Source organism: Sciurus carolinensis, chromosome 11 (genome assembly GCF_902686445.1).
Source record: "Sciurus carolinensis chromosome 11, mSciCar1.2, whole genome shotgun sequence".
Lineage (NCBI taxonomy): Eukaryota > Metazoa > Chordata > Mammalia > Rodentia > Sciuridae > Sciurus > Sciurus carolinensis.
In genome coordinates, this window is record NC_062223.1 from 26,361,023 (window position 1) to 26,378,216 (window position 17,194).

At 37.6% G+C, this 17,194-nt stretch overlaps 1 protein-coding gene and 1 pseudogene across 1 annotated transcript; one reads left to right on the plus strand and one right to left on the minus strand.

Moving 5' to 3' along the window:
* Positions 1–2,681: 2,681 nt before the first annotated feature.
* On the minus strand, positions 2,682–10,153 carry LOC124959297 (leucine-rich repeat-containing protein 59-like; annotated as a pseudogene).
* Positions 10,154–10,246: 93 nt separating this feature from the next.
* Positions 10,247–14,599, plus strand: LOC124959298 (olfactory receptor 4A47-like). Its single transcript, XM_047517841.1, has 3 exons — positions 10,247–11,163; positions 13,396–13,493; positions 14,514–14,599. Exons 1-3 carry the CDS (start codon positions 10,247–10,249, stop codon positions 14,597–14,599), a joined length of 1,101 nt encoding a protein of 366 aa, XP_047373797.1.
* Positions 14,600–17,194: the final 2,595 nt, after the last annotated feature.

The following is a 17,194-nucleotide window of genomic DNA, read 5'->3' on the forward strand; positions in this document are numbered from 1 at the left end:
ATTGTCTGCAATAGTATTTTCATTTGAATCATGTTACATATTTTGGGTTTTAATTTGTACTATTCTTTTACCAAAGAACTTTTAAAAATAGGACTTTGAGTCATAGTAATTAGAAAGTCATGATTGGTTTCTACCAGTCATCTCATTCATTTCTAGATTTATTAAAAAGCAGTCAGGCATGGTTAATTCTCTTATTATAAAATCAAAGTAAAAATTATATTGTACACTACTATGTATCTGATAGAAGTTGTGTGAGTAGTGTAAACATTATTTTGTATTATCAAAACTTCTAGATTTATATATTATCCCCTATTGCAAAGAAAAAAATGAGGCTTCTGTATGTTTAAAATAACTTCCTTGAAGTTACAAAATCATAAAGAAGAAGCCTAACCCTAGTCACCTCTCTGTGAGTTATGTGTAATCTTGCTTAAAATCCACAATAGGTTACTTTGAAAATGTTTTGACCATTGCATCTCACCTTGTATCTTTATCTGTTTGGATCTCAACTCCATCAGGAAGACCCTGCGTCATCTAGCTTGCTTTTGTAAAATAAGAAGTTGTATTTTTTAAAGCAGTTTTAGGTTCACTGCAATATTAGCAGAAATGACAGAGTTTTATGAAATCTCTTTTCCCCACAATTTCCCGCTTGGTTCATTTTCTGCTGCTCCAACAGAATAAGTGAGACTGCTGAATTAAAAAAATAAAAAGGAGAATAATTTTGTCATGGTTCTGGAATCTGGGAAGCCCAAGAACATGGCACTGACAACTGGAGAGAGTTTGGGGGCTGTGCCGTCCCTTGGTAAAGGGGGAAATGTAGAAGAAGGGAAGGATGAGGCAGGAGGGAAGGGCTGAGCTGACTTTTATCAGCATATCAACCCTATGATAACCAACCCACTCCAGGATCACAACATTAATTCAGTGGATTAACCCCCTCTTTTTTTTTTTTTTTTGATTCCCTCAGACATGGATTTAATAATTGTAGAAATCCAAAAGAATCAGCATCAAATCTCCAAGTCAGAGTGAACTCTAGCCAGCAGGTTGGCTCAGGCACTGAGCTGTCTCAACCAGCCAAAGGAACTTTGATGTCTAGGCTGACTTCCCTATTTTCATAATCTCATCATTATGTATCATGTGTTTAGTTTCAATAAAGTATTTAGACTGAAGGCTCTGCAGTTTGGGGGAAGACTAAGGAATGCCTAGTGATTCTGAGTAAGCTGTGGACCTGTGTGGCACAGCTATCCATGGGAGCAGAGGAGAGAGTAAAGTCTTTCTTCCAGTATCAGAACAGTCATGAGTGGCAGAACTACCCAGAAGGACCACCAGGGCTAAAAAGCAGGACCCTGCTCTCTGTCTCTAAACTATGACAAGTTCTTGCTCCCCATGGGGAGAGGCAGGAGCTTGCAATTGGGAGTTTTCAGAGAATGAGCACCGAGACAAAGTCCTTCTGATGCCTTCATCCAGCTGTTGTGAAAAGATGAGGCAGAGGCAAGAAAATGCTCAATCTAGCAGCCAAGAGAATGGACAGTGCTGCCCTTGCTAGTGCTAGACTTTAGTTTTATACACCACTTTTCAGCTGAATGTTGCTTCTTATTTCCCTTCATTTCCTAGATTCCTTTCATTCCTTCCCTTTGATCATAGGTCTAGAATCCAACATTTCTAACTCTCTGTATCTATGAAGCTGAATGTTCAGGTTGCCTCTGAGGTATTTAGTCACACCTAGTGCTGATGGAGCTGCCACAGACAATGCAGCTTTGTAGAGATCCACCTCCTCATTTCCTGGCAGTCAGAGAGTTATTGCTCTGAACCTGAGGCAAGGAGCTGTGCCTGCTGCCATTTTGTGTAAGCCATTTAAGCTGGGTCATACTCCACAGGAGCTGCCCAAGACCTTGATGGCGTGAGATCTCTGTTGCGAGTCATGACTGTCTACAGGGAAACTTCCTATACTTTGGCAGAGACATAATTCTGGTGTGAGTTCTGTTCTCTCTGAACATTAGAAAGGAGATCAAATGATGTTAAGGAAAGAAAGAACACCAGAGTGGGAGTCTGGTTCTTCTTTAAACTATCTGGGAGACTGTTGGGTGACTTATGGAAGGCCTCAGTTACTTTGCCTACAGGTGTTGTATTTGGTTGGTGGTTTGAGTTCATTTCACAGTCAGAGATTTTCTATGGTCCATAAAATGATTGATTGTCTTGGAGGTATTTTAGGAAATAGGTAACCCCTTCCCCAATTTTGACTGAATTTCCTGAGTGTCGTGGTCCCCTTGTTCCCAGTAACTCATTGCCTCCTGATCTGCCTGGGCTACCCAGAGAGTAATGAAAGTAAGGGTTTATGACACACAAAATTATAAATGTAGTGACAGCCAACCATTTAGTACACAGGAGCCTTGCCTTTACACAACTTAGTATAATAACTAGAAAAGGCTATTTTCTCCTTCCCTACCCCCAGGCCAACTCCTTAAGGCATGCAGGTGACTATCCCTTCCCACCTTCCATTTCTTCTCATTCCACGAGGGAACCCTGAGTAAAGAACAAGTAGTCCTAGAAAGCAGAGGTCTCAAGTACCAGCTGGTAGCCATTTCAAGATGGCTGGTAAGTCTGGTCCTTAAGGCTTGTCCAGCAGAAGCCAATTCCACAGGAATGTGAGCTGCATGACCTGGGGGCAGCAGGTGCAGAGGACAAGCTCACTGCTGGGAGTTGGTGTGCAGGACCCATGGAGGATCTTGTGGTGGCACAGACCCTGGGCAGCATTGGCATGGATGGCGTTCACACTGGGGTGGATGGGTTGATGCAGCACTGTGGTTCCTCTACAGGCAACCAGCCCTCTGGCCACACACAGCAGTAAGAGCAGTAGGAGCAGCTTCAGCACAGCTCAAGACCTAGTGTGTTTCCACAGGTGACTTGCCGGGATGGGAGTCAAACTTGGATTTGGGGGCCTGACGTGCTTCCTTCTTGGGCTCCTTCTCCTGCTCCCACATGGAAGCTTTGAGGGCATCATACTCCTTTCCCTGATGCTCCTTCTGTGGTGACTTTTCCTGCTTCTGCACTTCAGGCTCCTGAGCTTCCTTAGCTCTCTGTTTGGCCTCCCGCCTCTTCTCTGCCTCTGGTTGCCCTTCCAGCTGCCTCTGCCTCTCTGGTTCCTGATCCTCCTGCACAGCCTTCATGTGCTGTGAACCTTGTTTACACACTGCTCACACTGCTTCTCATCCAACAATCATTGGCCATTGTGGCCAGGACAGGGTCCAAGAGGTTGTCCTTCAGTTCCGGCCACTTCAGGTTCTTGAGCTGAGCAACTTCAACAGGCAGTGTGACCAGCCTGCTGTTGAGCACATCAGGTGCTGGAGTTGCACCAGATGGCCAAAGCCATTCAGCAGTTGCAGCTTGTTCTCACTGTGATCCAGCTTCACCAGGTGTGTGAGGCTACTACTCATTTCATGGTAGGACAGATCCAGTGCAGTGGCCTTTGGAAATACAGCCAGCTGTTGACCAGGGCCTCATTCAGGTTGCTGAGCTCAGGTCCAGCTCCTTGCCATCGGTTTGTTTCAAAGGTTCCTTTCCTTCCTGCTGGCCTTCTCCTTGGTCATGGTGATGCTGATTGAACTGGCCCCAGCTCTGGGAGTTTGTCCAACCAGTGAGAGTGGCTGAAAGCATGTCACTCAGCAGATGTGCACCAATGGCCATCCCCTGAGCCCTCCACCATCATTGTCTCTGGGATACCACCACAGGTATCCCAGGCAGAAGCACTCCCAGATCCAGGACTGTTCACACCAGTGCAGTCAATGAATCCTATTTATTTATTTGTTTGTTTGTTTTATTTGTTCTATTTAGTTATATATGACAGCAGGATGCATTTTGACTCATTGTACACAAAAGGAGCACAACTTTTCATTTCTCTGATAGTATATAATGTAGAGATACACCATTCATGCAATGATACATGTACATAGAGTAATAATGTCCATCTCATTCCAACATTTTCCCATTTCCATACCATATCCACTGCCCTCACTCCCCTCTGCCCAATCCAAAATCCTTCATCCTTCCCTCCCGGCTGCATCACCTTGCCCCAATATAGACCACTATCCACATATCAGAGAAAATATTTGTCCTTTTTTTTGGTGGGGTTTGGTTTATCTCACTTACATGATATTCTCCAACTCCATCCTTTTACCTGCAAAGGTCATAATTCCATTCTTTTTTGAGGTGGGGGAATATTCCATTGTGTAACCCACTCTTGAGGGTCTCACCTCTCAACACTGGGGCATTGTTTCTACCACATGATATTTAGGGGACACATTTAAGCTGCAGCTCACACTATCCACCTCACACACCACAATATTTCCTTTTATAATTCATTAATCAACAATGACATCATTCAGAGTTCCTAGTTTACATATGGTTCTCTTTCTGGCATTTGGAATTGCACTTTCTTTAGTTTTGGAAGGAAATGTAATGATGTGTTCATCCTCATAGTATCATACAGAAGAGATGAACTGAATTAAAAATCCTGTCTGCTTCATAAATACTGAAATTTTTACTTTTCCTACAATTTTTGACTTTTCTGGAAAGTCATATGATTGCAACCACACAACTTTTTGTACTGGCTTGTTCCCTTGGTAATATACTTTTGAGTTTCCTCTATGTATTTCCTTGTTTCAGTATCTCAATTTTTTTTAGTAACCAATAATATTTTATTGTGTAATGGTCCATCATTTATCATTCATCCACTATAGTGGTTAATTTAAATTGTCAACTGGATTGGATTAAGAGATGTCAATGATTAAGAGGCTTCTGGGTGTGTCAGTGAGGACCTGTCTAGGAATGACTGGAATGTGGGATAGTGAACTGAAGTGGAGACCCTCCCTAAGCATGGGCAGCATCACCCAATAGAATGATGGCTTGGATGGAATAAAAATTGGAAGAACAGGTAAGCAGATGCAGATGCAAACTCAACTCTTCTTGAAAGGGTTCTTGATCGCTGCTTACATCATCTGATGATATTGGACCCTTGATTCTTCATTCTTCCAAAGTGGACTCTGCCAGTGTTTCTATAAGCAGTTTCCAGAAGCCTTGATGTTGGACTAGGGTAGCACTGTTGATCCCTCTTGTTCTGGGGCTTCTGCCTCTTGGACTGCATAGCTACTGGTTCTTCAAGCTCTCCAGCCTCCAGATGGCCATGGTGGGCTATCTGGCTTCTGGTTGTGTAAGCCAATCTAAAAAATTCCTTTTTTATAATCATACATCCTGTTGATTCTGTTCCTCTAGAGAACCCTGACTAATACAGAACCCAATTGCTTGACTCTGTGTTAAGAGCATGTTAGTACATGAGAAACTTCTAAAATGGGCAGCATTATTTTTCTCTTTGGAGATCTCTTGTATTCTTTCACCAATAGTACAAGTCTTGATTACACAGTTTTGTGTCAAGTGTTCATGTTGGGTAGTGTTCATTTTCCAATTTTGTTCTTCAAAAAATGCTCTCCTGGGCATGGTGCTATCCCTCCTGTGTTTTTGCCTCAGAATGTAAACTTGGTAATTAGTTTGTTAACATCTATCAAATCAGGTCATAAATATTTGGATTGTAGAAAATATAGATCTGGGAAGACCTGATCTTGATAATGTTGAGTCTTCCTGTGCATGAGCAGGGGTATGTTTTCATTTACTTCCTTTTTCATCAGAGCATTGTAGTTTCTCTCCTGGAGGTCTTGTACATATTTTGTTAAAGCAATACTCAAGTATTTTATTTTGAGGCATACTAGAGTAAGTACTACTATGTTTCTAACTTAATCTTTGACTTGGGTATTGCTGGCATATAGGAAAATAATTGATTTTGCACATTATCCTTTTGTATTTCAGTTTCACACTAATCATTTATTAGTCCCAGAGTTTTATAGTATTACTTGTGATTTTCTTCATAGATGATGTCAACTGCAAAGAAGGATGGTTTTATATCTTCTATTTCTTCTAAACTTTCTTTTTCTTGTGTTACTATTGAGTACAATGTTGAAAAGTGGTGAGAGGGATCATCCTTCCCTCATTCCTGATTGTTATGGTTTAGATATGAGGTGTCCTGCACAATCTCCTGTGTGAGGTAGTGCAAGAATCTTTGGAGGTGAAATGATTAGCTCATGAGAGTCTTCATCTAATGAGTGGACTAATCCACTGATACTGGTTAACTGAGCAATAACTGTAGGTAGGTAGTGTGTGACAGGAAGAAATATGTATGGTTTCAGTGACACAATATCTGACTAAAACTGATCTCATATGTAAACCTTCTAGACTCTCACTATTAAAGATGTCAGTTTTTGATTGCTTTGAAAATACTCTTTTTTTTTTATAACCTTAGAAACTCTTATTCATAGTTACAGAATGTCCTTACAATGAAGGGGTGCTGAAATTTATTAAATATTTTTTCTGCAAATATTGATATAATCCTGTGATTTTTCTTCCTTATCCTATGGTGTGATGAAATACATTAATTGATTTTTGAATGTTGAACCATGCTTCTACATCTGAGATAATCTCACTTGGCCATGGTGTATAAATCTTGATCCATTTTGGTGGATTTGGTTTGCTAATTGTTGAGCATTTTTGCTTAACTAACAGCAAGTCCTTTTTACTCTCATTTCAAAAGAACTTTAAATGTAGTTCAGATTCCTTAGTAAGATCTGTGATACCCCTGCAGGGCTTGGTTCTTGCTCATGTCTTCACCTTCCATTGTTCCATTATCTCCCTGTTATTCCCCTTCAGGTTCAATGACCTCCATCTTGAAATTTCCCAGCTGTATCCCACATTGGATCTTCCCATTGTGACAGTGTACCCACAGGAGTAAATGACTTCTCATTTTTGGACTTTAGCTTAAACCTCACCTTTAAAAAGGCCTTATTTAATTGCCTTATTCAAATGTGTCTTACTCTTATCTTTTTCTGTCACAATAACCTGTTGTTTTCCAATTAGAGATTATGGCTCTGTTCCTGAGACTGGCTTTGAAGTCATGCTCCTCCTACATCAGCGTCTCGAGTCTTTGAAATTCAGGCTTACACCACTGCAGCCGGCACTACTATTAAGTTTTTAGTAAAACAAGGAATAAAGAGAATAAATACATAAATAACTGGTTACTACAGCTGCATAAACCTTTAAAAATATATTTGATCTCAAACTCATAAGGGGAAAATTGAAGATTAAATGAACAGAAAATGAAATTGCTCTCACCCATTAAATGAGTAAGTGATAAACTCATCTTCTTTGGAACAAATTAATGGTGATGATATTTTATTCTTGTTTATTTGTCCCATAATATTTATGAAAGAATTTTTCCTTGTTACATCCATGTGACTCTACTTATGAGTTTGATGGATTGGGTCTTGACACATAGATGTTCTTTGAAAAGTATATGGAGAGTCCCAGTGAGTGTAATTAAGCATGAAGTGGCTTGGACACATTCCAGTTGCAGGACTCTATGATTAACGTGTGTTCATGGTATAAAATCTTTAGTGATTTTTGTCCCTGTCATGGAAAAGCTCTCCACTGTTAGTAATAGTTATGATGTTTTTAAAAGATGGTTTATTGTTCTTAAAGAAGTATTTGAAAAGGCACAGGAGTACTCTATCTATATTCCAAGCATAAGTGGTTACCTTACGAGGACAAGAGGAGACAGGTTAAAAAACTGAATGGTATTTATTAAAGTTATGAAAAAAGAACCTAGAAAACTTTCCTTATCTAAAAAATGCTAGATGTGCTATTCCTTGTTGAAATTATTTGTTTGCATTTTTAGTTAATTGTTTTAATATGGAAATGTTAATTTTTCTTTTTACCAAGAATTTCTTTGAATACCACGACAATCACTAATTATTTTTTCCGGTATTTAGTAGACTCCAGAGAAAATGGAAAAAAATGGTTGTGTGATTTTAAATATATTCTCAAAAAACAGCACAGATTTTTTTCTTCTGTGAGTACACTGGATGGAAGAGGGATAACTCACTATTTCTGAGTGAGATCAAATTTCCTCCTTCAACTGCAGACAAGCTTCCAAAGGTAGGATTTTATAGTCAGTAGCCAAGATCAGATTTTGAATTTGTGTAACTGTTTTTTAACACAGGACATTATATCACTTGAGAAGGTAAGAAAATGTTGATAAACTTCAGTAGGCAGAAAGTGGCTGCTCAGAAAGCATAAGAAAGACATCACAAATATATTCCACAAATTGAAAATTTAAGTCAGGGACCATCTACATCCTCAACACTGTTGCTTCCATCTGGAAAATCAAAGCTCCAAGGTGAAAAACTGATTCCTCAGTTAGCATGGAGATTTCTCTTTTCTGATGACCTGACCCTAGGTTAGACCCTGAGCCATACTGTGCTAGTGGACACACTGATGCCTGGAAGCTCACCTCCTGTGAACTGTGTGGCACAATATGGTGCTCTATGGACACTTTTGATTTACTAAATGGAAGAATTGAACTACCACACACCTTGTACAATAATCACCAACACTTACAAATTTGTGATGTCTGTTTCTGGTCTCTGAAATTAGCATCCCCCCAAAAGTCGATGTTTGATGTGGCAAGAAGCTCCTGCTGTTCACAGGGGTGTAAGGGGATGAAATGAGAATGATCACATTTGCAAGATAGTATAAATAGAAAGACAAGGAGACTGAACAAATGTATACATAAGCAACATAAGAGAAATAAAGGAAGGGAGAACACTGTCAGAATTTGACTTGAAGGATAAGACAGAAGGAAGTACCTTTTAGTTAGACAAAACCTAGGAAGAAACAGGATTTATTGTGAAAAATAAAATATTTACTCTTCTAAATACTAAAATCATATCTACTTGAAGATGTCAATGAAATACTTGTAGATACCAGGTTAAAAAGTAGGGGTGTGATAATGTTGAAGATATGTAATTCAGAGTGCTTTAGGAATTTACAGGTTAAAATAATGAGGATATTCAACCAAAGTCTCTAGAAGGAGGTTTCAGGTTTGTGGTAAGCTGAGACTGTGGTAACTGTTAGTTTGTCAAGTTGTCACATGAAATTATTATGGTTTGATTGTTTCCACCCCATATAATTAATATGTTGAGGTCCTACCTGCAGTACCGCAGGAAACAGTTTTATTTGGAAATAGGGATTTTGTGAAGGTTGTTCAGTTATAAAATTGTATTAGGATGTGTCCCAATTCCTTATCACTTGTATTCTATTGGAATAGAAAATTTGAATGCAGGAATTCAAGGACACAAACTGGTCATCAGCAAGTCAAGGATGGAACTAGTTCTTCCCTCACAGTTTTCTGAGGGATCCACCACCACCAAAACCTTCATTTTTGATTGACTAGCAGCAGGACTCTGAGAAGACACATATGTGTCTAAACAGAGTGTAGCTCTAGGAGATGAAGACAGCTTTTGGTACCAAGAAGTGAGGTGGTGCTGCAGTAAATATCTAATATATGAAGCCAGCATTGTGATTGATTAATGGATACATGTTGGGAGAGTTTGGTAATCATGATAGAAAGAGCCCAGATGGCTTTGAAGAGATGGTGGGTAGAAACATTGAGAGGTGATACTGGTGCAAGGAAAGAGGAGAGCAGTGGAGATGGCCTCTGTCTTGGAGAATGGAGACCTCACTGTGAGCACAATATTCCTGGAAATAAGAATGCTAAGATGCTTGGAGGTGACATTTCCAGTGGGCCTGAGGGCCAAAGAAAGTGGAGGAAGGGCATCATTTTCTAAAGACTCAGCACCACTATTGACACAGTGACTTGTGATCTGTGGCCTTCCATTAATAATTGATTGTATCCACTCTTCATATGAAAATTATCTTAAGTGAGTCTTCAGTTTTATTCTGTGTCACTTTATACGTAGTACATCTTTACATGGATTTCCCTTTCATCCTCTCTTGTTATTTCATATCTTTAAACTCATCTAAAGAGTAACTTTCTCTGAGAAATTTCCCAAATCTAAACAGGTTTAGAATGGGTTTACAATGCTGTGAATCAATAGCATGGCTCAAGAAATAAATTTATCAACACGTGTCTCAATTGGTCATTAAATTTTGGACAACATAGTCATGTTTCAAATCAGTTAGGGCAGGAAAACTTGTCTTATCTTACTTGGATCCAGATATCTTCTGAAGGTAGTGTGACAGCAGTAGATACTTCAAACATATATGGTAGATGAATAAAAGAGGTTGTAATGTTTCTCATTGTTTTACAGGTAAACTGCTTTTCTGTCTGAAATCAGCATCAATAAATGAACAGATGGAATATAGGAACAATGAAACTTACTTTGTCCTCTTGGGCCTCACACAAAATCCAAAGGAGCAGAAAGTACTTTTTATTATGTTCTTGCTCTTCTACATTTTGACCATGCTGGGAAACCTGCTCATAGTCATAACTGTAACCTTCAGTAAGACCCTGGGCTCTCCAATGTACTTCTTTCTTGCTAATTTATCATTTATAGACATTATTTATTCATCTGTCATTTCCCCCCATTTGATTTCAAACTTGTTTTTAGGAAAAGTTTTAATATCCTTCAAGTTTTGTATGTTTCAGCTCTTTGCAGAACACCTTTTAGCTGGAGCAGAGGTCACTCTACTGTTGGTGATGGCCTTTGACCGCTATGTGGCCATCTGTAAGCCCTTGCATTATTTGGTGATCATGAGGCCATGGGTGTGTGTTGTGCTGCTGGTAGTTTCCTGGACTGGAGGTTTTGTGCACTCTGCATTTCAAATTGGCATTATTTATGGGCTCCCATTCTGTGGCCCCAATGTCATTGACCACTTTACTTGTGACATGTACCCCTTATTGCAACTTGTCTGTGCTGACACCTATGTCATTGGCCTCTTAGTGATTGCCAATGGGGGACTGATGTGCGTTATTTTGTTTCTACTCTTACTCATGTCTTATGCTGTCATCTTTCACTCTCTGAAAAACCTGAATCAGGAAGGGAGGTGGAAAGCTCTCTCCACCTGTGGCTCCCACATCACTGTGGTTGTTCTCTTCTTTGTTCCCTGTATTTTCATATATGCAAGACCAGCTAAGACTTTCCCCATTGACAAGTCACTGAGTGTGTTTTATATGGTCATAACCCCCATGCTGAACCCCTTCATCTACACTCTGAGAAACTCAGAGATGACAAATGCTATGAAGAAACTCTGGACAATAAGCCACATCAGGTAGGAAATCATTGAGTCTCCCACTATGAAGAGAACCATTTCACTGTGAAGTTGTCTCCTTAGGACTATTTATTTTAGACTTAGAACTGATGCTAATTTGCTAAGGCATTTTTGTTAAGCATAATTAAAGAATAGATTATAAGTTTTGATATTAACATATTTCCCCAGTATATTGCTCATTCTTCATTGGTTTATCAAGGGACCTAGGAATTTTTGGCACACATATGCTAGGAAGTCAATAAAAGTATGCAATTTATTTATGAATAAAATTTTTATATTATTACAAGGATATATAGTTAAGTTTTTATATTTATTTCTAGTAACTATGTTGTTATTTCTCATTTTATTTTTTGTTTATATTTATATTATAGTAAAGTTCTATGTATGTCTTTTTTATTTGATTTTACTAGCATTACTTTTATAATTTTAGGACAATAGTTTTATTTTTGAATTAAATTTGGAAAGCATAACAATTATGAATATTACAATGGAACCGTTTCAAAAGGATAAATCTAGTACAAGGTATATGATGAGTTCCTCACCAGCATCTCCCAGTACTAATCCCAGGTGTAGGCACTGTCTTTCCAAGTTTCTCCAAATTAAGAAAGCTTATCATTTGTGTGACTTGGGTGGACTCAGAGGGCATCATGCTAAATGAAATAAACTGAATACAGAAGACAAATACTCCATGATGTGATTCATATGTGAACACTAAAATCTTCACACTCACAGAGGCAGAAAGAAGAATGATGTTTGTCATGGCTGGAGAGTGGTTAATCTGGAGATGTTGGTCCAGGAGTACCAAGTTTCATATTGAAGGTAACTAAATCTGGAGTCAAAAGCATGGTAGCTATTTTTAACTTTGCTGTATTGTATACCAGGCTCCTAATAAGAGGGTGGATGTGAAGTGCCCTACCACAACATGATTAAATAAAATTCTAATCATGTGACATGATGGATATGCTAATTATAGTTGTCATTTCACTATGTACACATATATGAAAATATTACATTGTCCACCCAAAACCTGTATGCTTCTTAATTGTCAATCAGATATCAGTCAAACTGAAAAATTAAAGAAACTCAGGATGATACTTATATTACTACTAAAATATGATTGCTACTCTATGTGTTTTTCTAGTTTTTGTAGTTCTTTTTGCCTACGAGTTCTATTTTAGTAAAGATTCACAGTTGAATTATTGTGTTTCAACTTTATTAGATTGTTCATTTCTCTTTGTTTTTATGTCACCACGTTTATGAAGATTATACTCATTTGATGTATCCTTTTCAAATTTAAGTGTTACCTCTTTATTATTTCTTGGTTTTCCTGGTATATTCTCTGGTAGTTTTCATAATTGTAAGCATTTCTTTCTTTTCAAATTCTAACACCTATAATAGATTTCCTTGGTGAGCTGGATTGATGACCACATCCAGAATAATGTGAAATAATGGTGATGACAGCTGAGATATGTCACAATTTTATTGAAATGATAAATTTAAAATGATATGCTTTTTCTAAATGTGTCATTTGCAGTTATTTAGGCAATTAAATATTTTTACCCTTGTGCATGCTAATGTGATCAACTACTACATGAGATTGTATTGTATTAAACTATTTTGGCATTTGTGAACTAAACTTTGGAAGGGTTACATTATATTTTTTCCTTAAATCAAAGGATTTTTATGGTTCCTTTTAGAGTTTTTCTGCATTGATTTTTATAATATGGGTATATAGATATCCATATATGCATCACTATTTTGAAATGTTACAGAGAAACATTTTGATCATATTTCAAAAATCCACTCTGAAATTTCTCATCCCTGTCACCCTTAATGTTCCATTACAACATTTAAGATTAGCTCTGTTGACTCACTTCTTTATATATTTTACTTTAAAATTTTTGCTACTTCTTTTTCTCTAAACTATGAGCTACTGCTCAATCCTCAGCACCTGTAATAGTAATAGCCACAGTAAATCATCATTGAATGAGTGCTTCATAGAACTACTTTATCATTAAGAATAATTTATTTCCTGAGACAACTTGAGTAGTAGTGGACTGATAGTCTCTTTCAAGATTTGTGAGTAACAATCGTACCCAGCATTTGTAAAATGCTTATCCTTTTCAGGACTTGTTCTACACGTGTTACGTGGGTTTCCTCTTGTAACATTCTAATGATTAAGTCCTCAAGGAACATCATGAGGTAGGCACTCTTACTGGAGCCATTTTACAGGTTGCACAAAGAAGGGCTCATGGAGGTTGAAAACCCTGTGAAAGGTTATGACCTGGAGAGTGTCCAGACTCAATCCAAGAAGTCCTGCCTGTACACAGGTATGGCAGGTTTGGTTACCTGGTAATGACAAGGCCTTCAGCACATGTTGAGTAAGCACCTATTGATTCTGTTATTTTTCGTGGTGCTTTAGTTCTATATTTATCATGCATAGTTGTTTGTTATTTTAAATATGACATATTTTCAAACTCAAATAAAAGTTCAGATATTCTGGAGACCCTTTCCCCAGACTTCCCATATATTAAAATTATTCCACATTTGCTTGTTACTTTCTTGTCTCTCAGTACATATGAGTGCATATATATATGTATATATCATTATATGTGCATATATGTCACTACACATGTGTCAATATAATTTTTATTTTTTATTTCTCTTAGTCATTTATTTGTATATACCTATTTATAATTTTTTAAAGACTGAGGAATCAGTTGTAGACATGATTCCTCTTTAGTCTTAAAACTCTAAGCCTTTCAAAACTCAAGATACCTATTGAGCACAGTACAAAATCTAAGAGTTGTCACTGAGATAGTGCTATTATACAATCCACTCAGCCTATTGCCACTTCACCAACTGTTGCAATAATATCCTCTTTGTGGCATAAGACAATATAAGGTCACTCGTTACATTTTCCTGTCATGTGTAAAGCATGGATTCCTTTCATGTGAAACGTTCCTGAGCCTTCGTTTTTTGCTGGATCCCAGTGTCCTTAAGTTGTTTTTCAGTCCATTCAAGGTAACCTTGAAACCAGCATTTCAAGAATGGACTTAAGCAACAGAAGACCACCTGTCCATATTATAAACATTTGTGTGTGTGTGTGTGTGTGTGTGTGTGTGTGTGTTAGTTTATAAGCTCATAATCCTTCACAAGGCTCATGATAAAACCCCCACCTTGAAAAGTATTGTACTTATGAAGAGGCAGGATGACCATCCAGGCCTGCACAAAAGAGCCCTAAAACACCCTTCTCACTCTTCAGAGACTTGCAGAGTACCTGACAGTTGTCTGGTGGAAAGTCCTATGTGTTCCTGTTTAGGCTTGTGTGCTGTTTCTTTGGTTTGCAGTTCAGGTCATGTCTTTGTCAGGAGGTTTGGCATGTGATCCTGAATTCCTCTTAGATGTCATACCTATGGCCGTGACTGTTGTCTGAAAGGTTTCTTGCAATGCCACATTTCATGAGGCTAGTGTATCTTTTTTTGTGCATGCCTATTCTTGAAAAACCAGTTTGAGCCAAATTTTAGTTGACTCTGGAAGCACTTACTTAAAACAACTTATAGATAATTTGTTTTCCACGAAATAGCCAGGTACCGTGTTGCATATCTGTAATCCCAGTTGCTCAGGAGGCTGAGGCAGGGGGATCACAAATCCAAAATTAGCCTCAGCAACTTAGTGAGGCCCTCAGCAAGATAGCAAGACTCAGTCTCAATTAAAAAACATAAGAAAGGTCTGAGGATGTGTGGTTTAGTGGTTAAGCACCCCCGAGTTCAGTCTTTGGTCCAAAAAGAAAGGTAATTTGTTTTTTAGGAAATTATGTCAGGTGTGTCCATTTGTTACCTGGTTCAGTTGATTCTCCATTTGTTACCAAGAATTTCTTCTTGCTTTTGGATATTACACTACAGAAGAGAGAATAGTGAATTTATGTAACCCTGTTTATTCTAAAAGTCTGAATAAAGAATTTTTCAGGGATAAGAGTCCACCCCTATTTGAGAAGCCCACATTTTTAACATTCTATCTAGTTTCTACTGGTGTTTACCCACAAAGGTTTTGAAGAGTCTCCTCCAACAGGAACAGTAGCAGGGGCAACTTCTGGGTAGTGTGTGTTGTGGGTACTGAAATCTGCAGAGGGAGATGCTGGTGACATTGGGAGAAGCTGGAGGCTGGAAGACACACATGATGAGGTCCTGTGCCCTCAACTCACGTGGTGCAGGATGCACAATCTTCTTATCACCTATTCTCAGGGTATTAGGAGCATCCTAAATGACTAGAATTCCATTTGTGTCCCATGTACTTTTGTTTTGACATGATTCACATAAAGAGGAGGAATATTCTCTTTTAACATGACTTGGATAAAGAATCAGTGGTTTTAGAGTTTTGCTATTAAGCATGGTACTGACTGGGTTTAAGAGTCATTCCTTCACTTTGTTTTAAGAAATATATATGGAAGCATTTTTCAGAAAGTGATATAGTATTAACTAACTATGCTTAAGAACCTATTAAAATTAACTTATTATTTTTATTTTGGACCTATTTATGAATATAAATAAAATTTCCAATATTCAATTATACTTGTCCTTGGAATGTTAATTTTGACCATCATGCAGAAACAGAGATTTACTATGACAAGCTAATAAACCAGAGACAAAGAAACAATGGTTTTTGAACACATTTGACAATAAAAAATAATTACGGGAAACATTGAGAGATGGTAGACAAATTGATCTGTTGTAGTATCCCTGCTTCTATTTACAATTGTAAAGACATATGCATCCAATACCTGACCACCTTAAACTATGCAAAAGAAATATTGGATCTGAAGGTAGAGATAAACTCTAGTGTAAGAACAGAATGAGGACTTATATTGCCCACTATCATTAAGGGACATATCATGTAGACAGAATACCAACCAAGAAACCTCAGACTTAAATTCCACTGTAAACCAAATGGACATAACAGATATTTGCAGAACATTTCATACGACAGCTGCAGAATATGTGTTATTTTTATTAGCACACAGAACATTTTCCAGGACAGATCACATGTTAGGCCACAAAATAAATCTCCACAGATTTTTGAAATATCAAAATTACATCTTGTGTCTTCTCTGACTATAACAAAATAAGAAGTCAATACCAAAGGAAATTGTGGAAGTTGTGCAAATACATGGAAATTAATCAACCATGTTCTGGTTGCATGAAACAACAAATGCTCTGAAAGAACAAATGGATTAATGAAGATAGAAAAAGGGAAGTAAAAAACTTTTCAAAATCCTCAAATTGACATAGAACATTCATAAACCTATAGGATGAAAAAAAGTCATTACTAAGAAGAAAGTTGAGAGCTGGGGAGGCAGATTAGCGTGAGAGCACTTGCCTGGCATGTGTTAGATCCTCAGCCCTGAATATAAAAACAGAATGAATAATGTTTACACCAAAAAATTGAACGATTTTGAATAATAAAAATCGCAGCATGCAAAACATAATAAGTGCTTTTAAAAGTTCGATCAAAGTTATCTTTAAAAGTTAAAACAATTAACAAAATTTTAGCTAGCCACGTTAAAACAAGAAAGACCCAAATAAACAATAACTGAGATGATAAAGAATGTATTGCAACTGACACAACAGAAATATGGAAGATCATTATTTGATATTTGAAATATCAAAATTTTAAAAAACAAAGTGATTTTAAAAAAACAAAGTACACACCAACAAATTGCCAACAAATAGAAGACACATAAATTCCTGTGCACATACAATACTAAGATTGAAATGTGAAAAAACAGATCTAAGTAAAACAATCTAAGTTACCCAATAAAAATATTGGTAACAAAACTCAATCAATAATAAAAGTCACCTAAGAAAGAAAATAAAATTCCAGGACTGGTTGACTTGATTGAATTCTATCAAACATTTTTGGAGGGGAAGGTACTAGGGACTGAACCCAGGGGTACTTAACACTGAACTACCTCCACAGCCTTTTATATATTTTTATAAATTTTGAGACAAAGTCTTAAAAGATGCTGAGACTG